This window comes from Lacerta agilis, chromosome 6 (genome assembly GCF_009819535.1).
Source record: "Lacerta agilis isolate rLacAgi1 chromosome 6, rLacAgi1.pri, whole genome shotgun sequence".
Classification (NCBI taxonomy): Eukaryota; Metazoa; Chordata; class Lepidosauria; order Squamata; family Lacertidae; genus Lacerta; species Lacerta agilis.
The window spans coordinates 1358039-1385717 of record NC_046317.1 but is presented as its reverse complement, the minus strand read 5'-3'; the positions used below and the strand labels follow the sequence as shown (position 1 = coordinate 1385717).

The window sequence follows — 27679 nt, the reverse complement described above, 5'->3', positions numbered from 1 at the left end:
TCATGTTGGAAGGTTCACCTGTTGTGTAGGTTCTGAAATATTTCCTTGGATTTTCTCTGGATCACGAGGTCTCAGAACTTTGCTCTCAAAATGAAAGCCTTAAGCTTTGCAGCTCAGTGGCACAGAATATGCAGCCTTGCTCAAGTACGTTGCTCATTATCGGGTGGTGGCACGTTGTGCTCTCAGATTAGGTGGTGCACAGAGAGTGTAGCACGCCTTTTTGGACAGTGAAGAACCAATAGTATTTTTCTGTGCAATGTTGCTCGCGGAATCTCCTTCATCAAGTCAAAGAGTTCAATCAGCTAATCAGCTCCAAAGCAGAGAAACAAAATTGCAGGCTGTTTTTGGCAGAAAGAGAATATGCAGCTTGCCACGGTTGGTCTCTTGGTAGCTAGAAACCTAAATTAGTCAGATGCTCTCCAGTTTTGCATAATGAATTGTGCTGAACACAGAGGCGCTTGTTCTTCAGTATTCCCAGGCAGACTCCTCCAAGCAGCTCTGGAATCCTCCTCAGGTCCAAGGCCCGTTGGGGAAGATCATGCCTGTGAAGCAGCCCTACTATCTTCAGGGCCAAGACCCCCTAAAACTGTTTGAACAGTCCATGCAGCCTCCCCTCCTGCAACAGCAGCAGCCTCTGGAGAAGAAGATGAAGCCTTTCCCCATGGAGCCATATAACCAGAATCCCTCAGAGGTTAAGGGGCCAGAATTTTACTGGGACTCCTATGGCATGGCTGATAACCGCATCATGATGGCGCAGCAGCAAGCTAACATGGACCGCAGAGGGAAACGTCAGCCAGGAGTCTTCCGCCCAGAGCAGGATCCAGTGCCTAGGATGGGTTTTGAGGTAAATGTGTGATTAATTTATGATCTTCAGGAAAAGGAGAGTGGTTCTCCCTTGAGTGACAGATGTCTCCAAGTGGGTTTAGCTCCTCCTATCACTCAAAGGCAAGAAACACTCTAACTTCAGAGGAAGTTGCTTTCAATGCAGCAGTTTGTGGTGATTCACAGGATTACCAATTAGTAGAAACAGATTAGTCTCTGGGTTGTTGATTCTGTTGGGGTGTGTGTGTGTTGTTGTTTTTTTAAAAAAAATCTAAATGCATTCCAAAAGCACTCTTTTTAAAAATCAACTAACTTGGTTTGGCATCATTTTTAAGATAACACTGACAAACCAAAACAACCTACTCAACTTTTCAGGCTATCTACATGCACGAGCACACACACACAGCAAGGGATGGTGTGTGGGGCAGAAGCCACAAGCAAAAAAAACCTGGCCCTATCTAGGTAGTGGACAGCTGGTAGTGGCTGCAATGGCTCCTTCCTCCCCCCCAAGAGTGCAGCTTCAATCATCCTCTTCCCAGCCGTCAAGATCAAGGGCATATAATGTACACATGTTTTTATATTGTGAGATACAAAATAAGAACCACAGTACATCTTCTTAAGATGCTGCTGAAACTGTAATATCAAATAACCAATGTAAAGCTCATAATCTCCCACACACCCCTCCATGTGTGTCTGCCACTAAAATGGAGCCCCAGGGAAGTCATCTTGGCAAGGGATGTGCACTTGAATATTATCTTGGGAAAGTTGTAAAGCTCCAGTGTAAGCATGGATTTCTGCCAGAACTTTACAAATCAACACAATACAGTATGTTGAGGCTTTTCAAATTTTATCACAGCGAACCTGCATGATTTGAATTGTTAGGTATCACCTAAGTATAACTAGAGAAAAGCAAATATAGTAATTCCCTCTGGCAGTGCTGGCTCTTGGCACAGTCTAGGACAGGCATAGGCAACCTTCGGCTCTCCAGATGTTTCGGACTACAATTCCCATCATCACTGACCACTGGTCCTGTTAGCTAGGATCATGGGAGTTGTAGGCCAAAACATCTGGAGAGCCGAAGGTTGCACTATGCCTGGTCTAGGAGGAAGGAGATGAAGACGAATCACAAGTGTGACTTAAGGTGCCAAAGTAGATGCTGCCAGAAAGCTGAACTTGTGAAAAGGTGGACTAGCCCAGCACTTGGCATGCATAGATAGGGCACTCTGGTCCTTTGCAATCAAGACCTGTATTTAAAAGTGTTGGATAGAGGAATTCACACTTTGCTTGCCGTTGTCTGCACCTCTATATGTGGGCCTTCTCTGCAGACCAGAGACAAATGACAGTATAAATACCCTATTTGCTTTAGAAATGGCCTTGACTTAATCTTTGGCAACTCTGAAGCAAGCAGCAGCTCTTGCTTTGACATTGCTTCTCATATTCATGGAAATGATCAGTGCACAACCCCCTCCCTCTTATTTTTAATAAAATCATCTTTAGCAGCAGTGCTCCACCACAGATCTATTGAGACAATGTTCTGTTGAGCAGACCAATTGCACCTCTGAGTACACTGATAACTAATCCTGACAGATGCTGGCTGTAAGAAAGCCCTGATGTGTTTGTGCCACCAAGGTTAGATAGACAACAAGAGCCTCCTTTTTGCTGTCATCTTTTGACATTTGTTGCCCTGATTGTGCCTTCAGCTAAGCAAATGCCATTATAGCTAATTTGTGCCTATAATTTCATCCTGTAGAACGAACCTGGAGTTCAGGTGGTATGTGCAAAGACACACAGGCAGGAAGCCCAGATTTCAAGACATAAAACAGAAGCTATGAGAGCTACTGGGAAACACTTTACAAGGCCATCACAGAGCCCCGGGCTGTCTTCAAGAAGGTGGCCCAAACAATGGCATTTTATATGCCTGGGTATCTAATTCTGTAATTTAGGTTAGTCTCTCTATCCTTCCGTGTGGACCTCATGCCACATTTGAGGCATTTGGCAAGGAGCAATGGGCGATTCATGGAGAAAATGATACTGATGTAGACAGGCCAAGATAGAAGTAGTAGTTATCCACAAAAAGGAGCAAAACCATCTGATCCCTGAACATGCTGCCATTCTGCACACCTTCCAACCAGTTCTTGAAATTTGCTTGTGTAATAGTAATTTTTTAAGCCCAGATTCCATGCTGTAGATGATGAAAACCTGCTTGAGTTTATTCTGGCTCTGATCATGAGCACATGATCAGGAACTGCATACGGGCACATTTTGGTTCTAACTACAGTTAACGAAGCTACTAAGATATTGGAAATTGAAGGAACAAAGTGCAATTAAATTTTCCACATATTTATTGTTGCAGTAGTGGAGATAACATTCTCCCAAAGAGATCCCAGTAATTTTTGCTGTATGCGGATTGAAACTTAGTGGGTAGCAGAGCTGCTCCTAAAACACACACACACACACACACACACACACACTTGTTTGACTCGATTTTCTCTTTCTCCCCTTGATTTTCTTGTGCCCCTGCTCTTTTCTCTCTTTAAGCTGCTTTTGCATGCTGGCATACCTTTCCTTGCATTATTCCCTTTCTCTGCTTTGCATTCCTGCTGGGCCCCCTTCTGTTCCTTCCTGTAGACTCCTTGCCTACCTGCTGCTAGTCTTGCTTTCGCTTCTTTCCTTGCTGCATCTCACTGTGCTCCTTTCTGTCACTAGGACCCCAAGAGCTCCCCTCTGCTTCCTCCGGACCTGTTAAAGAGTCTGGCTGCCTTGGAGGAGGAGGAAGAGCTGATTTTCTCTAATCCTCCTGATCTTTACCCAGCTCTGCTGGGTCCTCTCGCCTCTCTTCCTGGACGAAGCCTCTTTGTATGTATTTGACTTAATTCTGCTGCTTCTCATTCTAATTTTGGCATATCTTTTTTATTTATATTCCTTTTCCCTGAAAGGTCAGTAGGACACATGAAATCCATGTCTCTTCCTGAAATAGTTGTTAAGGGGAAATTTAAATAAGCAGAGCTCATATGCTCAGGATCATAGATATCGGCTAAGAGGAAGTAGCTTTAACATAGCTGTAATTCTTTTATCAATCCTAGGATTGCTATTTTCTTACCCAGCAACTGAGACCTTAAAAGCTCTGGAAGAGGGGCTGTTAGTAAACTTCTCCCTCGTGGTACTTCTTGTTTGGAATTACCTTGACTTTCCAGGCCTACTCCACCGCGAGGGAGCAGGAGAAGCTGTTCCAGTTGACTTAGCTCCTGCTCCAGAGCTCTTAAGCAGTTATAGTCTCAGAATCAGAAAGCGGCAACTCTAGATGACCCAAATCCTGATCTCTTGCCTTCCTGAGAAATTCCAGGTTGAGTTACTATCTTTATTATTATTATTATTATTATTATTATTATTATTATTATTATTTATTAAAGATTTTCTTGATTTACAAAGGTAGTGTAATGTCTCTCGTATTTTTTCCATATAACATTTTTACAAATCAATTTCGTTTGTTGAGACATTAGGAAGAAAAGGGGGAAAGAGGTGAGCAGGATGGGGAGATGGGTGGGGTGGGGTGACGATGTTTCTTTTTTACTGAATATATGTAGGGTTTGTTGTCAGCGTTGTTTGTGCAGGTTCTTTGTTCACTAGTGCTCCTTTGGTGGTGAGAGAGGTTGGGGTTGGCATAGGGTGTGATTGTTCATTTGTGGTTGGCTGTGGTGGTCTTTGGTTTCCTGTGTGAGTGGGGTGGGTGAGTGTTTTTGGTCAAGTTAGCCATGTTGATTTGTATGCTGTCGGTAGATTTTTGTCATTGTCTTATTGGGCTGTGTGTGTGATGAAGGGGAGCCATACCGGGGTGAAGGCGTCTTCTTCTATTTGTCCCCGTTTCAGTTTCAGCTTACTGATTAGTTTTTCTCGTAGTTCTCTGATTAGGGAGGTTGCTGTGTTTAAGGGGTCTGGTGTTGTGACCATTAGGTCATCTGCAAAGAGCCCTAATTTATAGGTTCTGCCTTTTATTTCCATTCCCTTGATGTCTGTGGCTGCTCGGATTCAGATTGCTAAGGGTTCCAGAGCCAGGGTAAATAAGAAAGGAGACAGTGGGCACCCTTGTTTTGTGCCTCTTTGGATTGCTATGGTATTTGAGTCCATATTGTTAATTCTGCATTTTGCTGAGGCTTGAGAGTATATTTGTTTGAGGGTTTGTAGGAAGTTGGGGCCAAATTTCATGCTAGTTAGTACTACTAATAGGTATTTCCACTCTAATCAATCAAAAGCTTTGAGGATGTCCAGGGACATAATTGTCAGTGAAAGTTTAGTTGCCTTGCTGCGTTCGATTAGGTTCAGTAGTTTCCTGATGGGGTCTGTAATATTGCGACCAGGGACGAAGCCAGTCTGGTCTGGGGCTACTAACTTGCATAAGAAGATTTTTAGGCGGTTGATGTGAATATCTTGTAGTCTTGGTTTATTAGTGAGATTGGGCGGTATGATTCTACTTTGAGGCTGTCCTTCAGTGGTTTTGGGATGGAGACTATTTTGGAGTGGGTCCAGGTTTTGGGGATGGGCCCCCCTTTCATGATGTCATTAAATAGACGTGTCATGTAGGGGTTGAGTTACTATCTTGTACAAAACTATATCATTTCTCTTTCATAATACGAATAATATCTATCTATGTAGGAGGTTGGAGACTGAAACTGGGGAAATGAATTTTCAGTTTTGCAGGTGCTTGGTGGGTTTTGATACTGGAATACATTACCCTGCACACCTGTGCAAAAATATACGCCACAGGTTGCATGTGGACCATTAATCCCTTGTTTGAAGGATCCCCAGGCAACTTCAGCAATTATCTTATGGGGCCCACACATTCACTGAGCCCATTGATGGTGTCTAGGTCTGCTTATATACCGTAAGCATAAGATCAAGTATCCGTGTAGCCTAACCTCTAGATGCCTTGTTGTCAAAATATAAGTGTTAATGTACCATATGGTATTCACACACTTGTCTGACAGGAGGAGTTGAATGTATTATTTTAAATAAGACGGTAACATGTTCAATATAGTAGCCTTCTGAGGAATAAAATCATGAGTTTTAGGGGCTTTTATCTTTTTTTTACCTTGGGTGAAATTCTAAAGCTTGTTTTTTAAATATATATAGATATATCCGCGAGCACAGACATAATGCAAAGGTAGGGTTGCTTGTGTTATGGGGGGGGGGTGAGCAGCCTGTGGCTCTTTTGATGTTGTTGAACTACAACTCCCCTCAGGCCCAGCCATCATAAGTCAGTTGACTGGGTCTGATTGTAGTCTAACAAAAGCCTGGAGGTCCTCACCCATGCGTTATGGAAACCAAGGGAATAAGACCATTTTGATCACATCTGTCTGGGAAATATCCACTCTGTTCTCTGCAACTAGGAGGATAGGCACTTGATGAAATTTCTCTTTTCCTGTTAATTGGTCTGTTGAAATGCTTCTCCAAGGTGCCAAATGGGAATTTTGGCAAGTGCCGTTGTAGCCCAGAGGATTCTTGAAGACATTGACCAAATATCTGTGGCCATGAACTGTAGGCCAGTTGAAACATTAGAGCTCCTGTGCCAAAATAAGTCCCAAACTATGTTCCTCATCTTTGTGGATTGGCCTGAGCATATGCATATTTTCCACAGCAGCCAGCACTTGGGAATGTGGTACTAGTGTGCAATGCTGCCCATGTTTGGGCCAGCACAGAGATGTTGCAGTATTATTTCTGCGACATGAAACATCACTCTTTAGTACTTGAAGGGTGTGAGAGATAGCACTTCTAGAACTAAGACAAAAACAATTAAACATAAAACTCAGAGGAATACCAGTGGAACCAATGAAAACATTAGAGAAAGATTAATAAAAGAGCTGGCAAAATGGCTAGACAGGAAGGAGGAAGATATAAACTACTCCCATCACGAACGCCTTCAGAATCAGTGTCAAATCAGCCAAAGCAAGAGCGAAGAAGCTCCCAGGGAGATTGTTAGTAATATTTAACTCGATGGATATAAGAAATGAAATACTGAGAGTTAGCCATACACAAAAATTGATAATCGGAGGAAGGGAAATTATTAGTGTACAAAGAAATCCCTACAAGATTTCTTCAAAAGAGAGATCCTTATCGCCAGCTAACGGAATTCTAAACAGTATAAAGGAATACAATTTCGTTGGGAGTTCCGGAAGGAATATCATTTTATTTCAAAAACAAAAGATACAGAATTGGAAATGCTCAAGAATTAGAGAAATTTACCAGACGCTACCCAAAAGAACTGGGACTGGAAGGAAAGAAGAAAAAGGGGAGAACAGAAGAAGCATCAGGAGGAGATAGATAGAAGAGAAGAAGGAGAAGAAGAGGACGTAGAGGAGGGAGAAAGAAGAAGAAGGAGAAGAAGAGGAAGAGGCAACACAGAAAGAAATTATAGAACGATAGGGAGAAAGGAGAAGAAAAGGATACAAGTAATTTGATCGAACCTGTTTTAAAATTGACCAGAACATGACCGTGAGAATACAATCATGGAACATAAATGGCTAAACAATAAAAGGAAGAGAAATAAAGTACAACATGTTTTGATGAAACAAAAGCTAGATGTCATTTGTTTACAAGAGACACATGTCGCAAAAAAACACAAAAAAATTTTGATAAATAAGAAATTGGGAGAAGAATTTATAGCTGCAGATGTTACAAAAAACGAGGTGTGATAATTTATATCAAGAGTAAAATTCGAACCAAAACTGATTTTTAAAGATGAAGGAGGGAAGAGTAATAATCACACAGATGACATTTCAAGGCGAAAAATTGTTAATAGTGGGGATTTATGCCCCAAATGGTAAAAAGACAGAGTTTTTTAGAACACTAGAAGAAATACTATTCGAATATATGGATCAGAGGATAATCATAATGGGAGATCTGAATGGAGTGGTAAATCCAACGATAGACAGGTCGGCAAGGAAAGGGAACTCGGCACAAGGAAAATTACCTAAACATTCTTCGCATTAAGAGATAACTTAGAACTTGTAGATACTTGGAGACATAAAACACCCATCATAAAAACATTTACACACTACTCAGAGCCAAATAGAAGCTCAGGGAGAATAGATTATATATGGACATCTCAAGAGATAGCTGACAGGGTGAACAAAGTGAAAATTCTTCCAAGAACATCTCTGACCACAACCCGATATATCTGGAAATTAAAGGAGAGAGAGTGCAAACAAGATGGAGGATAATGAAAGTCTATTCCATGATCAGGAAATAGTGGAAAAAACAAAGAAAATCATTAAAAGAATATTTTGAACTGAATTTGGATAAAGGACAGATATAAACATAGTGTGGGATGCAAGTAAAGCAGTCCTTAGGGGCTTCTTGATCTTGCAAAATAACAGAAAAAAGAAGAAAGAGAAAAGAAAAAAGAGAAATCGAGAAATGCTATTAGAAAAAGAAAAACAGTTAATAATAACCTGAAGATAGAGAGCTAAAACAAAGCATCAAAATATTACAAACACAATATTCAATGTTAGTGACCCAAGAAATCGAATGGAAGATGAAATGGAATAAACAAAAAAACTTTGAATACGCTAACAAAACAGGCAAACTGCTAGCGTGGCAGTTAAAAAAGAGACAGAGACAAAATACAATAAATAAAATCAGGAAAGATGATAAAATAACAGAAAAAAGAAAAGATATAGAAGAAGCTTTTTTAAATTACTATTCTGGCTTATATCAGAAAGGGCAAGAGGAGGAGGAAAAGATGAGTATATACATAAATAACCAGAATGTGAAGAAGATTACAAAGGAAGATCAAGAATTTCTGATACACCAATTTCATCCTCAGAGTTACAGCAGGCAATCCAAGATTTAAAATAGGGAAGCCCCGGGGTCCAGATGGACTGACGGGCAAGGTATTATAAAGATTTGACAGCCAGCTAAGCCCAACATTACTGGAAGTTATGAATAACATATTAAGGAAAGGACAAATTCCAAATTCTGGAAAGAAGCGTATATTACAATTGATCGCAAAACAAGATACGGACTTACTTGATGTTAAAACTACCGCCCAATTTCTCTGGTAAATTTAGATTATAAGCTCTTTACAACATCTGGCCTATAGGTTAAAAACAGTGTAAACAAAGTAATACATAAAGACCAAACAGTTTCCTACCGGGGCGACAATGAAGAAAATATCAGAACCATAGTAGACATAATTGAGTATCTAGAAATGAAAATAAATAAAAAAGCTGCTTAATCTTCATAGACGCCGAAAAGGCATTTGATAACGTGTCGTGGATATTCATGGAGAAGACCTTGGAGAAGATGGAAATCAGAGGGAACTTTCTGAGAGGAATTAGTGGCAATATATAGTGAGGCAAAAAGCAAAACTAATTATTAACAATGCACTATCAAAGACATTCAATATCACAAAGGGCACCAGGCAGGGGTGCCCACTCTCACCACTTCTGTTTATTATGGTTCTAGAAGTATTAGCAAACAAAATAAGAGATACCGACACAATTAAAGGTATCAAGGTGGGAAAGAAAGAAATTTAAAATCAAAGCGTTTGCTGATGACCTGGTAATTACATTGAGGAACCTCAAGAGAGCATTATAGAAATGTTGGAAAAAATAGAGGAATTTGGAGAATTGGCAGGATTTAAATTGAACAAAAGAAAAAACAAAAATGGCTGGTTAAAAATATGAATAGAACTGAAGTGAGGAGTTAGAAAAAAAATTTGGGCTGTCAGTGGTTAAACAGATAAAATATCTTGGTATTAATCTAACAGCGAAAAACATAAATTTATTTAATGATAATTACTTACCAATCTGGAAAGAAATTAAAAAGATATAGAGGTGTGGGGAAGATTGAACTTGTCATTTTGGGGAAGAATCTCAGCTATCAAAATGAGTGTGTTACCTAGGACTATTGTTTTCTTTCAAATGATACCAGTAATTAAAGGCACAAAATTTTTCAAAGAATGGCAAAAAACATTATCCACATTTATATGGCAAGGAAAACGGCCTAGGATAAAACAAAAAATATTAGTAGACAGGAGAGAAAGAGGAGGCTTTGGATTACCAGACCTGAAAATATATTACGAAGCCTCATGCCTAATATGGGTGAGAGAATGGATCTTGCTGGAAAATACAGACATATTGGACCTGGAAGGGTTTAACAACAGGTTTGGGTGGCATGCGTATCTGTGGAGGGAAAAAGTTAAAGTTCATAAAGATTTCTTAACACATGTATTTAAAAAATCCTTGTACGAAGTCTGGGAAAGATATAAAAACTTATTAGAAAGGAAGACGCCAAAATGGTTATCCCCAACAGAGATCCTGACAGTAAAAAAAGTAAATATGGCAGGGATCTGGATTACATATGAAGACCTATTGGTAGATTCAGATAAAGGATGGAAGTTAAAACCTTATGAGGCCGTATGGATAAAATGACTGGATGGATACAATATCATCAAGTGAATGAAATATTTAAGGAGGACAAAAGAAAAGGCGGCTTTGAAAAAAGCAAATCTAAATTTCAAATGGAGATTGTGGAAGGGAAAGGGAAATTGCTGACCAAAATGTATGATTACTTATTAGAGTGGTACACAAAAGATGAATTTGTGAAAGAGGCCATGATAAAATGGGCGGTGGATTTGGGGTATAACATTCAGTATGATAGATGGCAGAAATTATGGAATCATACCATTAAATTTACGGCATGTACAGTATTAAAAGAGAATTTGATGAAAATGTTATACCGCTGGTACATAACCCCAACCAAATTAGCCAAAATGTATAGAACAGGAAATAAGAAATGTTGGAAGTGTAGATGAAAGATGGGGACTTCTTCCATATGTGGTGGGGGTGTGAGAAAGTAAAGCAATACTGGGAAGCAATATATAATGAGCTAAAAAAGATGTTGCAATATACCTTTCACAAAATACCCGAAGCCTTTTTATTAGGATTAATGGGAAGTGACATCATAAAGAATGACCAAAAGATATTCCTTTATGCTACTACGGCGGCAAGAATTTTGCTGGCCCAAAAATGGAAAACGCCGGGACTTACCTACAATTGAAGAGTGGCGAAACAAATTATTAGAATACTTGGAATTAGCTAGACTAACAGGAAGGATAAGAAACCAGAGAGACCAAAAGGTCACAACAGATTGGAGTAAATTTATTGAGTATTTAAAAAAGTCTGGTAATAAAACGATAACACCAACAAGGGATTTAACAAAATACTTGCAATGTGAAAATATTCGATAACAGATGTAGATAAGACAATTAAGAATGTACATATGGGGAATGACAATAACTTAAAGCGAGAGAATGAGGAGAAGACTGAAAAACCAGGGATGGAAGGGAGGGGAGAGTCACAATACTCGGCAGAGTATAGGGAAACATAAAGAAATATTTGAATACATAATTGTTTGCAATAAGTCATTGGATTATGTTTAATTTTATGTGAATTCGTTGATGTAATTAATAAAAGCAATAAAAACTTGAAAAAAAAAGAAGGGGTGTGAGAGAAGATTACATTAATTGGCATTCATCCATCAGTTGAGCAAGTCATTGTCTTTCAGCATTGGTTCCTACTCTCTCAAATGGGGTTAACAATTACCCTTCACACAAGGTGGTCGTGTGGATTAGCACAATGAGTGGCTACAAAGAACCTGAACATTTGAGTGGGGATACTGGTGGGTGAATAAACTGTATTTCAATGTGGCTCAAGGCTTTTGATTTCCAGGAAAGTGAGGTGGTCCATATATAAAATGCTTGATTTGTACTAAAAACAGGTTTCCAACATTCATAAGCAACAAGTGTATTAGTCTAGGACATTTGTTTAACTGAAGTTATAAAGGGAAGTCGTCTCTGTTTGGACGATATACTTGATTCTTTATTTCTGCCTACACAAAATATACTGCCTATAGAGATTCTGCCACATAAACCCTCACATTCCTTCTCTGTCTTTAGTGTTAAGGTATAGTGGTGTCTTCTGAAGCTTCAGGTACTGGTACATTACACCAGCATGATACCAGCTTGGATGAGTAATATTGAATTGTTCAACTTAGTGAATAGTTCTCCATGTAGTGTTCATTTAGTTTTGGTATTACTGTACTTCAGCTGCCTTCCCAGTTCCTTCAATGGCCTGAGCTCCTGACCCTCCACAAGCCAATTGATTTTTGCCTATGAGCTGTAGAAAGAGTGTGTAACTGACCAGAGTGACTGTCAAATTCAATGTTTAAATCTAGTCCATTCGCAAAATTCCCAGTCTGTTCTGGGTTCCAAGGTACATAAGCCATCACAAGGCACACAAAGCCAGCAACTGTTTGCATTGGTTTGCTACCAGATAATTTTGGAGTATCCTTCCTCTGCTCATCACAGCTTCGGGCTGATGTCCCGAATGACGTAGCTGGCTTTATTTGTGTAAGCAAAGGCACATGGTTACCATTCACGTATGATCAGGCACTTGCATGATTAAATCAGTGAGAGCATCTTCCTTTGTGCAGATCTAGCACTAGTCAACATCAGTTCAAGGCAGCACATGATATTGCATTGTACACACCATAGAAGGTGGGATAATATGTGTTCAGTGCTGGAAAATAATAAATTATCTACCCGGTCATTCCAAGATTTGGAAGTTCCCAAATTTCTGGTAGGCAAGACTGAATTATGATTTGTATGAATTATGCAAATAGAGCAGCTCTGCATAATTGTTTTTGCATAATTTATCCTTGAGCCAAGAGCTACAAGGGCATGAAGCTTTGCTGCCAATGGTTTCAAATATCAGCCATCCCTCTGGTTTTTGATATTTCAGTGGGCATTTGTCACATACTTGGGTTGTTCCTTTAAAGACAAACAGGGCAGAAACTTGCTAGGTTTTTTTTTTAAAGGAAAGCTGGATTTCTCATGAAGGATTCTGCACCCAATAAAATATTTTGCGCTTTGTGCTCTAACGAACAAGGTACCGGTAGTTTCAGGAATTATTGGGGAAATATGGCTAATTCAGTCAGTAAGTAGTCACGTTTGCATGAGGGCCCACACCACTAGTATAGCATTTTAATTAACAAACTACAGTCCTAAGTGCCTTCAAGCACTGAATGATGTGTTCTTTGAGTGCTGGGACAAACCCTATTTTTAGAATGACATTCCCCAGGTGATTTGCTTTTATTTTCTAGTCAACTTACTGAGTTCTTTCTCAAATTTACAAATACGTCCTGCTTCCCACTTGCAAAATAACTTTTCTGTATTTTGCACAGTATGTTCTAAGCATCTCTGTTGTGTCTTCGCCGCATTTCCTTTTCTCACACAATTTGAGCATTCTTATGATGGCTGCTAGAATCATCTGTTTTTATGCAGAAATGTCACCTATGTTTTCAGTCAATAATGCATAATGTTTTTCCCTTTGGTTTTCTGAAGAAATCGCTGCTGGAGAAACCATCAGATCTAATGTCTCAGTCATCTTCTTTCCTGTCGCTCACGGGCTTCTCTCTTAATCAGGTAATTAACTATAGAGACTGCTTCTCTCTCTTTTTGGACAATGCCATCAACTCACATGTTACTTTTTGTAAGAGCCTGGACTAAACTTCTTCAGATTGCAGGTGGGAATCTCGTGTTGGAGGAGGGGAAGAATTTCAATATAAAACCCTTGCTTAGTGCTAACAGTTCTGGGTTAGGGCGTTTCTTTCTGATAGGCTACTTCTTTAATTGCCTAACATTTGGAGAACTCTGTTGTGTGACACGCACACCATTCTACAACCTGAAGTGGTGCACTGCAAACACAGGCTTATGACCTCATGTACTGGGTAATAATCTCTCACAACTTTTAATACAATTTTCAAGAAAGCTTCACAGCTTGATTCATGTGGTATTTCAATTGCTGATTTTTTAAATGTATTTTTTCCTTGGTTTTAAGCTATGGTTGTAAGTCACTTTGAGTTTCCTTGGACAAGAAAAAGATAATAACAAATATAATGAGTAAATTAAAATAAATAATAATACAAAGAATTGCAATTTGATGCTTTAACTTCAGTCCAATATGTTCATGTTATGTTTTTTGTTTTTTATATTCTGTGATTTGCAATTGGCTCATTGGCTAATTGTTCAGGGAAAATATTTAAGAAATAAGGGAGGAAAAACCCTACGTGCTCTCAAGAGTAGGCCTGGGCGATATATGAGGAGCAGACCACAATGTCAGCTTCACTCAGCAGTATATCACTGGTGAAACAGCCACCGCTCCTGAGTCCCTCTGCTGGCCGCGCCCTCTGGAGGGAGCCAAGAGTTCCTTTGGCGAGGTGCTGATACAGCTTGTTCCTCCTTCTGCAGCTGCCCTTGCCTCAGTCAAGCAGTCAAGGGACACCCCCGTCGGGCGCTGGTCCCATGAAGCCGGCGGCAGGGTGGGGGCTCTGTGAAACTGCTCAGCTGAGGGGAGCACGGTTGCTGATGGGCAAGAGCGCTGGGCGGGGAAAACCTTCCCTCCCCCCAGCTGAGTGGCGTAAACAAGCTGCATTGGCCCAGCCTGCAAGCCTGGATGAAACCGCCTCAGCTCACCAGGGCAGTTTCACCTGGTGTCTCATGGGCAGAGGCCAACGCTTCTTGTTTTTTCAACATCGCAGTATATCGTCAAACCATGATGTTTGGCTGGCGATACACCGCAGTGTTGAAAAGCTGATGTCGCCCAGTCATCCTCAGGAGCCTGTTCCCTATATTTCTCTGTGTGAGTCACTGTTCTGATTGAGTTTCTAAGGAGCAAGTAATTCCCCAGCTCATCTGCATTGGGAGTGATTGCTTGGGCCAATCACACCTGCCAGAGAATTTCATTTTCCCAAAGTAGAACTATTTCAGATGAAGCAAAACATCTGTAAACATTGCATTTGCCACTTCAAACCACAAACCGCATGCTCACCACCATTTTGTTTCTGTGTGTGTGTGTATGTCAGGGAACTGCCGATGGGCAGGGAGGAGGTGCGGGGGCTGTCGAGGGACAGAGAGCCACAGCGCCACTCTGGCAGGAGCCTTGAATCCAGCGAGGAAAGCAGGATGTGTCTTAGTGGGGAGGAGCAGCAAACAGATAGTTTGGTGGGAACAGGGCACAGGGATGCTACAGAGCCCCGACACGCAGCTGGAAGAGCGGAGGAGCAAAGCGCAGTCGCACTTCCGTCACCCCATGTGCGTAGAGGGATGAAACGTAAGGATTCTAGGAGGAGATTCGGAATACCGAAACTTTTATGTTTGGGGAGGAACCGGCAGAGGCCACTCCCGGATTCTGGTACGGACTTGAGTGGTCATGAACTCTGAGGCTCTGCTTGTAAATAGCTTGTAAATAAACTGTTATATAAGTATCCAGGCGCATCGGACTCTTTACTCCTGAGGAGGCACCACAGCAGCCTAATAATAATAATAATAATAATAATAATAATAATAATAATAATTTATTTATACACTGCCTATCTGGCTGGGTTTCCCTTGAGTAATGTGTGATTCAGGACACATGAAGTTCTGATAACAATGTGTATCACCCAGAATTCCTTTATTCTTTTAAAAAAGATTGCTTAAAGAAAAATGTAGTGAAATGCAAAATTACCTCTGTGTCTTTAATAACAGTAACAATCCTTTTTTAAAATGGCATGTTTCTCGAGATGTGAGAGCTGTAACATTTGCTTGCCAGCTTAGGTATATCTTCCCTGATTCAGACAGAAGAACTTACTTCACTGCCCAAATGCAATAATGTAATGGATAGGTCTAAGGAGCAGGTTTAATTTTCATCTCTTGCTCTTGCAGGAAAGATACCCAAACAGCATGTTCAATGAGGTTTATGGGAAAAACCTCAATGCCAGCACAAAACCAGAGGTTGCTCCATCAGTGGCTCACCAGGAGACTTCACTCTACTCCCTCTTTGAAGGTACTCCATGGTCTCCATCTCTTCCAGCCAGTTCAGGTAACACACTTGCATATACGTATAACATACATTATGATTTTTCAGTAACTGTAGTTCAGAACCCAGGCGTGGTTTGACTTTCTTCTGTGCAGTCACACAACCCACCCTCTTTCCTTGCTGGCCATGTCCATTTTATCACTTGCTGTATTTTCTGGGAAGGGAACTGAACAGAATGCCATTTCCCCCACTCCGCATGGCCTAGCATTGGCAAAAATTTTACTTGAGAGGACAAGCAATAAGTACCAATTAGCAAGGAAGGTTTATCTCTAGAAAGTTCCAAGGGTGCGGAACAATTATGCCTTCACCAAAGAGTTTCCCACTCAAAGATTGGTCATGTCAGCTACTTGTTTTGTCATGTAAGCATAATAAACCCATTTCCCAAATTGGTACAATTTCAGTTTTGTTAGTCTGCTTGATCCTATATGTAAGATCCTATATGTAAGAATGCTGCAATGAGGAAACAAAGCCAGGCAAAGACTCAAAAGACAGCAGTAAGAAGTGTTCTTGTTTTAAATGGTGGTTAAACGACATGATATTATGCAACACACAAATTGTAAGTAAGGGGCAACACTCCCTACAAGAGTTTTTTTACCTCAACCTTAACAAAGAAACAGATTTAAATATAGTATGGGATGCTAGTGAGGCAGTAATGAGAGGTTTTTTAATCAAACAAATGCCAAAAACGAGGGGGGGACAAGAGATTTTGAACACCTTAATTATTAAAGAGAAGAAATTAAACATAAAACCAGAGAATAAAGAAACTCTGCAGACTATCAAATTATTACAAGCAAAATTCTCAATGTTGGTGAAGCAAGAGATTGAAATGAAAATAAAATTAATGAAACAAAAAAACTTTACAAATAAGACAGGTTAATTGTTGGCTTGGCAAATTAAACAAGAAAGGAAAAATAAGATAATAAATAAAATTACTGATGAAGGGAAACATTTGATAAGCCTGAAAGAGATAAGAAAAGGTATTTGTAAAATTTCACACAGCATTATATTTGTGTGCGAAGGAAGATCCTGAGAAAATTGAATCTTATTTTAAACGACTGTAATATACCTAAAGTATCTAAAGAGGATTTGAGAACTTTAAATGCATCCATGTCAACGTTGGAACTGCAGTTGGAGATATGTCGATTGAAGACTGATAAAGGTTAAGGGGTGACATGATAGCCATGTTCAAATATATAAAAGGATGTCATATAGAGGAGGGAGAAAGGTTGTTTTCTGCTGCTCCAGAGAAGCGGACACGGAGCAATGGATTCAAACTACAAGAAAGAAGATTCCACCTAAACATTAGGAAGAACTTCCTGACAGTGTGAGCTGTTCGGCAGTGGAATTTGCTACCAAGGAGTGTGGCGGAGTCTCCTTCTTTGGAGGTCTTTAAGCGGAGGCTTGACAGCCATCTGTCAGGAATGCTTTGATGGTGTTTCCTGCTTGGCAGGGGGTTGGACTGGATGGCCCTGGTGGTCTCTTCCAATTCTAGGATTCTAAAGCACCAGGCCCAGATGGAACTACTGCAATTTAATATAAAAAGTTCAACGATGTGTGTGTAGACTAAAAAAACAAACCAGCAATCTGTACTTTTTGGGGTATTGTGTTGACTTTGCTCTGTAACCTTCTGTTCTACTAGATCATTCGACACCAGCTAGCCAGTCTCCTCATTCCTCTAACCCAAGCAGCTTGCCAAGCTCTCCTCCAACCCACAACCACAATTCTGTTCCATTTTCCAACTTTGGGCCCATTGGGACTCCAGACAACAGGGATCGGAGGGTCGCAGATCGATGGAAGACTGATAAGCCAGGTGAGCAGGAGGTTCTAGCATGAGGTATCATTTCAGGGGTTTGTTGGATCACTTGCTTGTTAACCTTTCTCCCTTTCAGCAATGGGAGGATTTGGCCTGGACTATCTCCCAGCAACATCTTCCTCATCAGAGAGTAGCTGGCACCCAGCCAGCACTCCCAGTGGTACCTGGTCAGCCCATGGCCCGTCTGTAGAGGATTCGTCAGCTGTGCTTATGGAAAGCCTGAAGGTAGGTTGTATATTGGGGCACCTGGACAAAACATTGCAAGAGTCATTTGGAAGGTTGATCTAGTGGTTTCGCTTCTTACTACTACAAAACAATGCAAGTGTTCCTTCCACTGACATCTTGAGAACATGAGAAGAGCCATCTGTTCCAGCTCCCTTTATTCCACAGTGGCCATCCACATATTGATGGGAAGCCCACAAGCAAGAAAGGAGAGGGCAACAGCCCTCTCCAGTGTTATTTCCCAGTGACTGGTATTCAGTGGGCATCTTGCATTCTTCCACAAGAACTATATTCTGGACTGGTTGTTGATTAAAACCTGGGCAGTCAAGCCTTAATTACAGATTTAGACTCCTCTTTTAAGTATCAACATGTTTTACTGCTTTTCTGATCATTTTTATATGGATAAGCTATTCTGACAAAGAATTTAAATTATTTTGTGATGGCTAATTCTTTTTAACTGCTTTTTAAAATAGTGAGTGGGGCGCTACTGCACTATTGAGTACTCCCTGTTCAAGATTTTAGCTGCTGTATTCCTCTTGTCTTCCTCCAACATCAGCCCACATTTCATGGCCACTGAGCATGCTCAGTTCGAATTGAGGATTCCCCCTCCTCAAGGTTTTATTGTAAAATGTACTCCTGCAAGTCTGCTGATACCTTCCCCCTTGTGCATAAGTGCTGCATTTTGACTACAACACTTCCATTCACAACCTGAACATCTGAAATAGAATTATTGTCCAGGTTGATACCTGCTTCTTAAGGAGCCGTGTTTTGAGTTTAGCAAGAGCTGAAAGGCCAACAGCATTTGCTCTGTCCACTAACGTCCTCCCATTTGAACTGATACATCAGTGGGCTCCTTAAGTCACTTCCCTGGAGAGTAAACAGCAACAGGGAATTGAGGAAGAGCCCTCTCCTAATTATTCAACTGAGTCACTCACTCAAACGAAGGCAAAAGGCTGGACAGAGGTGCTGCCAAAGTCTCCTTTGCTGTTTACCCTAAGGAAGAGCAGGGATGAGGAACCTCTCCACCCCACCCCACCCCAAAGTTGTTGAACTTCAACCCCCATCAGCTTTAGCCAGTATAGCCAGAAACAAAGGTTGAAGTGCTTGTTTGTGCTTACACTGGGGATGATGCAGTTAAAGACCTGTTTCCCTGTGCCTTGCCTCATGAAAGCAGTGGAGGGTGCTGCAAAGTAGGCGGGGAATTGGGATGGGAGACTACACTGGGGTGGGGGGAAGCCAGTTGCCTACTGTTGCAATACAGTAGAAATGAGAATGGGGTGGCGAGAGCATGGAAGAAACTTCACTTATCTTGACCGTTTTGGCATTTTCTCTTGCTACTTTTGCTTTCACGTTAGCGGGTGTTTGGTGTGTGCTTCTTTTTAGTCTATCTGGTCCAGTTCGATGATGCACCCTGGACCGTCTGCCCTGGAGCAGCTGCTGATGCAGCAGAAGCAGAAGCAGCAACGTGGGCAAGGTGCCATGAATCCACCGCACTGAGAACGAAAGGGTGGCAACCTTTGCAACCGAAAAGCTCCATACATCATGGCATGTTGGGTTTGCAGGACTGTCTCACACGGCCCTGTGCGCGTGGCAGCCCTCTCTTCTGTTCCTTGCCGTCAGGAGGGCGTAAGTGCTCCACCAACCCACTGAGTGTGCACGGAAATGTCTGCAGTGCAACGGAAAACCAACACCAGGAACTCTCCCCTCCCTCCGGGGCCCCCTGGAGGGAGAGAGGGACTGCTGTTTGTCTCACGGTAACCCGATATCACCGCCTCTCACCTTCTCCATCGTGCATGTCCCCAGCCATGTGGGAAAATAAAATGCTGAGAATGAAGAGCAGATGGGAGAAGCCACTGAGAACTTCTCGATCCTTCTCCTCAGTTCTGGGGAAACCAATAGGAGTCTATTACCGATAGCTTTGCTGACTGAGAATGTAGTTGAAATTTATTCCTCAACATCTAAATTTCCAATTGTTACTCTCTCAGTTGTAAGGCCACACTGAATTCTTCCATACACAGGTGTGCTTTGTAGTCAGTGTGTAGCAACCCCTCCAGTCGCTGGTCCAGCCCGAGGTGGGTGGGGGTGCTAGCGTCCGTCTCCCGAGTTAGGTAAGGAGTTTCGTGAAGGAGAGTCTGCCCCCTCCAGTACCATTTCCACCTTTTTCTCAGAGGTTGTCCCTGGAATAACCCCAAGCGGGAGAGATTCCAATGCTGAAGTGCAGTGGTCACTGCAGGGCTCTCCGTTAGGGCAAGCAAACCACTGCTATGGGGTTTTAAGTTAAATGGTTCAGATTCCTGTACATTTTATGATAGTGTAGTGACCAGCCTCATGAAATGGCAAGCTGGTCTGTGCATTCACAGCCTGACTCCCTTTTTATGTAGGTAGATAAAAAGCTTTGTGTCTTTCCCCCCACCCTACCCTACCCCACCCCCTCCTTCCCCTTTCCATGCTGGTTGCTTGTAGTTTTGTTCTTCATATACAGCATCCCACAGTCATAGCAGGATAATGGGGAGTAAAGGAGCTAGTCTGGACAGGATGATGTGTGCAATCCCTCTCCCTATAGGTGTATGCCCACTCCACAGGCCTGCACACACCTGTAGCCACAAGGTTCCAGTTTTTGGAACGGAAGTTCAAGGCAGCAGAGGACACATCGCATGGAACTCGCACACAGAAGCCAACCGTCCTACTTGCCCCTACAAGGGTGCACAATGGGGACAAAGGGTTCCACTGGATATATTTATTTGAGCAGAAGGAAGACTGCAAATCTTCTTGCATAGGATAAAAGGACAGCATTTATTTTTGTTTCCCAGCGTAGTTACGGAAGCAACCTAAATACGAGAAACTGCTGCAGTCGCAGGAGTGTGTGTGTGCGTGTGTGTGCGTCTGTCAGTTCAGGATCTGCAAGCTGGGAAATGGCTGCAGAGTAAAGCACATCCAGGGTCCACAAGGGACGTTGTGGAGTCGGGGGGCAGCCCCGTATAGACTTGATATAAAAGGGAAGATGTATGCATAGTGCTCTGTCTAGGATAGGAATTGGACCCCCTTTGCCTCCCCAGGCTAGCAGTGTTGCTGCTCTGCATCACATCTCTAAACGATGTTCCTCCGAAGCAAAAGTCTCAAGGATTAAGTTCCTACCCTGGTTGTAATCTTCAGCTGAGACCCTCTGTGCTTATTTGATGCCCTGTCCCTGCTTCCAGCCCACCCTTCTTCCAGTTTGTGTATTTGAGCTGTGCATCGAGGCAGCTGCAACATTCCAGCGTTTGAACCACCACCGATTCTTGCACCCTAGGCAACCTAACCAGGTTCATCATCTGACTCTCTCAGCAGCGCCAGAGTCCCAGCCCATAGGCTCCCATTTCTGCATGAGAAGTCTGGTGTTTAGAATGTTTTTCTTGATCTTTTGAGCAGGGCTCCCTATTCTCCTCCCCCTTACTTACACACACACACACACACCCTGCTGTGAGGAGCCTCAAGGGAAGGGAAGATTTCCCCCCCAGCAGAGAAAACTGGTTTGTGTCGTAAGCTTCTTTTGTGTTTTTGTCTGTCTGTGCGAGACCTGCAGCTGAACTCAGCTTTGCCTTTAATTAAACCATGTTCTCTACAGCCAGCCTTGTGTAGTTACATCTTATTTCATCACTGAGCTGCAGTTGAAAACTGTACTGATTGTTTCCCCGCCCCCCCAAAGGAGGAAGTGCAATGAAAGCTTTGACTGCACTTAAGCATCTAGGTGGGGACAAGTCCAGAGCAGCAGCCTCGATGCCAAGCAAAATATTATCTCCTGTTTGATTTCAGCTACAGAGAGTTACAAAAGGGCTGGTGATGACAAAATGCTAGAGGCACACACATTACTAAATAGTATTCCAGAACTTGGGTACTATAAATATCTAATGTTTGGCTGATTGAACTCTTAGGAACTGGAGTGAAGTTGCCAGCCCTTTTTACCAAGGAGTCATTTCATGGTTTCCGAGTGGTAATACAGAGACACACACTAAAGAACAATGCAGTTTTATTGAGAAAATGACAGAACTGCAGCTTTTTGTGGAAACTTCAGACATCTAAAAGTTACTGAGAGCTGTATTGCCTTTCAGGGATTTATTAAGCATTTCAAAATGTAGCTATCATTCTGGAAAGGCATTGCAGAGTAACTGAACCGCTGATTATTAATCACCTGGAAGCTGAATTCTTGCAAACCAACTTTTCAAGTCTGTTAACTAGGATTCCCAGGTTGTATCCCAGAGACACACGTGCAGTTAAGAAAAACAACCAAAACTCTTCTGTCGCAGGACATGAGAGGCCTTGTAGCTTCTCCCGCATATTTTGTTTCATCTTGAATATGGTGCCCTGATAAATAAGGTGTTACCTTTATAACAGCAAGAGGATGCAGAACAGACCTCAGAAGGCAAGGGTGATTCATCTTAAGAGAATTTAAAGCTGTGTGCATGTCCTCTATAGACTGTGACTTGGGAACCCCTACCAGAAACTGAAATGGACAACCATGTTGTCTGCTATTGCTGTAACTATTATGACTGGTCATAGAAAGATAAACCCAACAGTTTTTTCACATAACCAATTTGGCTCATGCTTTAGCTAGGAGATGGGTTAAAAAACCCAGTGCAGACCTCAGTGGATACTCATTTAAGCAGAATATAAAATTCAAAAAATAAGATAAATCAATCCCTAGAAGATTCAGCGAACATGGATTAAATGTCTTATAATGGGATGAGTTGCCTTCAGAGGAAAACACATTGGGGTCCTCTCGGTTCTTTGTAGGGTTTTGAGCTTGTTACACTGTAGAAAAAGATTTGGGGTCTTGGCTGCTGTCTTCTTCAACAAAGGCTTTGGGGAAAATGCCAACTTTTCCATTGCACTCCCCTTCCAGCCACTCATCATTCACTAGAAGATGAAATAACATTGTGTTAGAGTCACAAACTTAATCCATTAATGGGCAAGAATCAGGAAGAGGTGGAATGTAAAGAATCCAACCAGAATCCGCAGTGCCTTTGAGAAATGCAACCAAGATGTAAAGGAGAATGAATCTCCTGTGCCTCTCATAGTTTTGCAGCAGAGGGAATTTTTGAAGGTACGACTTCCCTTATCCCATGACAAGTTGCACTTATCAGTTGTTTCACAACTCCTGAAGGTACAGAGGCCGTGAACCCTCTTGCTGCTAGATACCTTTCATGTCAGAACAAGGACTGGGAATAATGGAGAGCCATATCATCTGCTCAGTATTTAATACTCATAAAGGACTAAGAATTATAATTGTGTGTGTTTTTGTACAGTTAAGTAGGAACAGACTAACCATCTTCATCTGTTAACATCTGAAATATTGCCTCTCGGCCCTGGTTATTTTGAGAGAAGAAGCTTTTTGCCTCCCTCAAGGTGTGTTGCTGAAAATGCCATTCAGGGCTGCATTGAGTGGACTGTGTCTGGAGCTCTTTGGCTCTTCCAGTGCCAATATAGTCTACCTTTAGAGAAACTGAAATTAAAATAATGGGGTCTTGTTAGAAGAAAACCACTTGCAGCATAAATGGCAGGTGAAAACTCAAAAGAATGAGGTTGCAGAAATACTTGGAGAATTCTTGGATCATTACAAAGGCTAAGGTCCAGATACACATAAGCATAACAAACCAACCACAGGCTGTTTCCCATGCAAGTCTTACTGAGAAGTCATAGCTGATGCACCTGAAAGATAAGGACCTTCTACAGCAACGGCTTTCATATGTCTTTCAGAACAGAGAGTCCCTTCAATAAGATGTTTGGGGAAGCATCTGAGGAAGAGTACCTTGGCTTCTTTGGTACTTTGCTATCTTATAGTGGGTTCCCTTAATAGCCTTATCAAAACAGTGGGTAGTCTTTGAACTGCCCCTCTTAATTTATCTGAGGATGGAGAATATGATGAGACACCGAATTATCCAAGTGGAGGCAGACAAGTTCTGTTAGAATTCTCAAAAGCACACTCACCCATCTACTTTGATATTGTGGAACTAGGATGTCTGTTTAGCATAAGCAATTTCATATGGAACAGGAAGTATACTGAGCAACAAATTGCTGTGTATATGGTTATTTTCTTACTTGTATAATGGTTTTTACCTGAGCTCTATTCTGCCACTTCCTGACATGCAAAGAGGATGAGCATAAGATGGTTGAACTTTCATATAGGATATATTCCACAACCATGGAATATGATAGCCATGTTCAAATATATAAAAGGATGTCATATAGAGGAGGGAGAAAGGTTGTTTTCTGCTGCTCCAGAGAAGCGGACACAGAGCAATGGACTCAAACTACAAGAAAGAAGATTCCACCTAAACATTAGGAAGAACTTCCTGACAGAGCTGTTTGACAGTGGAATTTGCTGCCAAGGAGTGTGGTGGAGTCTCCTTCTTTGGAGGTCTTTAAGCAGAGGCTTGACAGCCATCTGTCAGGAATGCTTTGATGGTGTTTCCTGCTTGGCAGGGGGTTGGACTGGATGGCCCTTGGTGGTCTCTTCCAATTCTATGATTCTATGACCAGTGGGGGAATTAGAGCAGGATGTCTAGAATCCTCTCCTTCTGCATCAGACGGTTTAAAGCTAGAAGCAGGACCTCCAGGTTGCATTCTGGCAATTCTGTGTCTCTTGGTCCATGGGAGCTAAAAAGGAGAAGGAGCCCAGAAGAGAAGGGCAGTAGTAGCTGTAGAAAATGCAAGGGGCCCATAGTTGCCAGTTATCGACTTCTTCAGCCTGGTGGTCTCCTGATGATGGTGGGGTCCAAAATGGAGGGCAGAAGAATTAGCAAGACTCGACTAGGGTACGAAAAAGGACTAGTGGGGCTGTTTAAAGAACTAGTGGCCAATACCAGTGGTACCAGCACCACTTTCTGAAAGTGCTCTTGACCCTAAGGAAGAGGTCTTCTGCATGGTTCTTGGGTTTGGAAACCTCAATACACATGCCTGATACAGGTCATGGCCTTCAACTACTGCACGTACACACTCTTGAGGAAAACACAGTAAATATAGCAAATTATAGAGTTGATTTGTCAAGAAAATTAATTTGCATCCTTGAAGTTCTCTCAATAGATGGAGTTATGGCAACTTTTGCGTAATATCCCTAAAACAAAGGAATTGTGTAGGGTGGTAGATCCCCCATGTAAGGTTCTCTGAATTAGGGTTACTTTACCTTTAGCCAGAACAAGTATTGTCTCCCCCTGTTGGAATTCCAAGTCCTCTGGCTGGCAGGCTTCATAAGTATACCGTGCTACAACCTGTTTGGCATCTGTCTGTTTTGTTATCTTCTGCTCAGCCTCCTTTCCATCTTCCATATTTAGATCGTCTTTGCCTGCCTGGTGTGAGAAACAGCCAGCTCAAACATCTCTCTAGCCATTTCCTTAATTAGCTGTACATTAAAAAACAAACAAGCCTCCTACGTTCTTCATATCTATCTAATATTGCTGTAAAAATGCAAGATTTTCAGTTAATCTTGCACTTCCAACTGGAAAATCGTCATCAGTATTAATAGAAATTAAGCCATTCACATGGATATCATCTTTGTATGCTGAAGTTCAGCACAGTCCCAAACTTTTTAAAGAGGGGTTGGGGCAAATGGTTTGGAAACATCAGGTATCTGAGGCTCACTTCCATCCCTTTGAAGCAGGAAGGGCAAGAGAGCTACCTCCTATCAGAGGAGCCTGCCCACTATGTTTCTGTATGACTCTCTGTTCTGGGCATTCAGGTAATGCCGTGTTGGGAGTGATCAAAATATCAAGTTGTGTGCAGCGGATTTACCCACCTGCAGGGGAATCTGACAAGGAAGGTCCCAAGTCCAGAGCAATGAACTGTGCAGAAAAATCCATCTGTCTTGAGAGACAATGGATTGTGCCTCCAGGGGGGAAGTCAAACAGCTGAGTTAGCAGCAGCAAAGTGACCTCTCCAGGACGCAAGCCTGGACAGTGTGTATGGTGGTCCTGGTCTGCCCATACAACCAGACCCCCCTCTCGGCCTCGCTGATGTGGTCCAAAGGAAAGCAGAGCAGTATCTTTGACACAAGCTTGGCTGCAAGAGTTGCTGGAAGGAGGCATACAAGGCGCCACCCAACCATCTTAGATACTCTGGAATTGTGTAGGGTTTACTCCTTAGCCTTTTCTTCTCCCGAAGATGTCCCACAAGGCAGCAGAGGTGAGGATCAGATGGACTACCTTCCCAGGTGAATGAGCCCCACCTGCCTCTCACTTCCCTCTACAGCACACACAGAAACCGCATGCAAGTTGTCGAGGGTTTGAGAGTCAAGCTACCCTCATCTGGTTTAGCCAGCCGGTCAAAGCTGTTCCCTAGGGTATGGCCACTGTCACACGCTGACAGCTTCTAGGAGTTTGGGAATTACTGGAACAAATAAGATGGAGTATTTGTTTTCTTGGGGCTGTTTGTAACTATGATATGAGCCAGTTCTAAGGTTCCCTTATTTTACAATGCAGATCAGAGCTCAGAAGAGAACTCCAAAACCTCAAACCCACTTATGAATATGCCATTCAAATACAATTCCACTCTTAATTTTATATATTTTATCATTTGCAAGCCTCATCCCACTTCCATGTATCCCCTTAGTCACAACTGTATGGGAAAAGATGAGTTGTGTACAAAAACTGGTGTGCTGATGAGGGGAAAGAGGTGAGAGTTGCTAAGAAGGCAGTAAACAGCTCAGCACAACACTTCTACCAACCTTGCCATCTCCTGGTCCCTTGCTGTGCAAAATGCGCACCAAACCTCTATAGGTTCACACTTATTGAGGCCAGTTTATTGAGGGGATGATCTGTTTTCAATTTCTTTCACACACAAGCTGTAGAGTCCAGAATATTCCTGGAGTGCTGGCCACCAGATAGCAGCTCATTTTTACTGATGGCTTTGCAAATCTCTTGAGATTTATATCCAGGACTATTCTGCCCCTTGGAAATACAAATGTCAGATCAAGAAAATAAATCTTGTGCTTTAAAGGGTCATATGCTTTTGCCTAATGACTGGGATCCAAAGAACTCTGCAGCTAATTGTACAAGACCAAGGCAGCAGTTTTAGGTAAAGGTAAAGGCACCCCTGACCGTTAGGTCCAGTCACAGACGACTCTGGGGTTGTGGCGCTCATCTCACTTTACTGGCTGAGGGAGCCAGCGTACAGGTCATGTGGCCAGCATGACTAAGCCGCTTCTGGCGAACCAGAGCAGCGCACAGCACTCCTTCCTGCAGGAGCAGTACCTATTTATCTACTTGCACTTTGACATGCTTTCGAACTGCTAGGTTGGCAGGAGCAGGGACCAAGCAACGGGAGCTCACCCCGTCGTGGAGATTCAAACTGCTGACCTTCTGATTAGCAAGCCCTAGCTTTAGGCTTGTATAAATAGAAACTTCCTGCCATGCCAGATGGCAACTTCTTTCCAATATGCCTGCAGTTCAGTAGAAATCCAAAGTTCAACTGGGCATATCCATTCAGCAATTTTGGATCTGTGTGTAGTTTTTATGCATGTACTTTGGATGCTTTTTCCACCCTGAACTGCAGAGTGTTTTATTCAATGAAGGCAGGGTGATGGCAAGCAGGAGAAGAGGTAAGGCAAAGGTGATTTTTAGTACTTTTGTATCCTGCAGGTGGTATACACAGGTTTATTTTCACACACACCCCTTTCTTTTTTGCTTTGTCCACAAAGGTTAGACTGAGAATCAAGTTGGCAATGGCCATGAAGTGAACTTAGTTTGATTTGAACCCAGGTTTCCAAGATGACACTTGGTGCACACTCCACTGTGGGCACAGTTAGGGGACAAAAAATGAAAGCTATGCTGCAGTTCTATCCATTCCAATCAATAGTCTGGGATATTTTCAAATATTTATCCACCAACATCACTGATGCCATCAAGTCAATTCAAAACTATAAAAAGCTAAATATAAG

General features: G+C 42.1%; 2 protein-coding genes across 2 annotated transcripts in view; one reads left to right on the top strand and one right to left on the bottom strand.

Moving 5' to 3' along the window:
* SMG7 (SMG7 nonsense mediated mRNA decay factor) overlaps nt 1–21379 on the top strand; it is a 64230-nt gene extending 42851 nt beyond the window's left edge. Inside the window, 6 exon segments of the mRNA XM_033151176.1 lie at nt 470–844; nt 13223–13303; nt 15584–15740; nt 17377–17547; nt 17627–17775; nt 19156–21379. Coding sequence (XP_033007067.1) covers nt 470–844; nt 13223–13303; nt 15584–15740; nt 17377–17547; nt 17627–17775; nt 19156–19269 — 1047 coding nt within the window. The 3' untranslated portion in view covers nt 19270–21379.
* A 382-nt stretch (nt 21380–21761) lies between these two features.
* Nucleotides 21762–27679, bottom strand: part of NCF2 (neutrophil cytosolic factor 2) — a 28037-nt gene continuing 22119 nt past the window's right edge. The window contains exons 14-15 of the mRNA XM_033151174.1: nt 24932–25094; nt 21762–22665 (exon numbers count right to left, since the gene is read on the bottom strand). Coding sequence (XP_033007065.1) covers nt 22556–22665; nt 24932–25094 — 273 coding nt within the window. The 3' untranslated portion in view covers nt 21762–22555. The remainder of the gene's footprint in view (nt 22666–24931; nt 25095–27679) is intronic.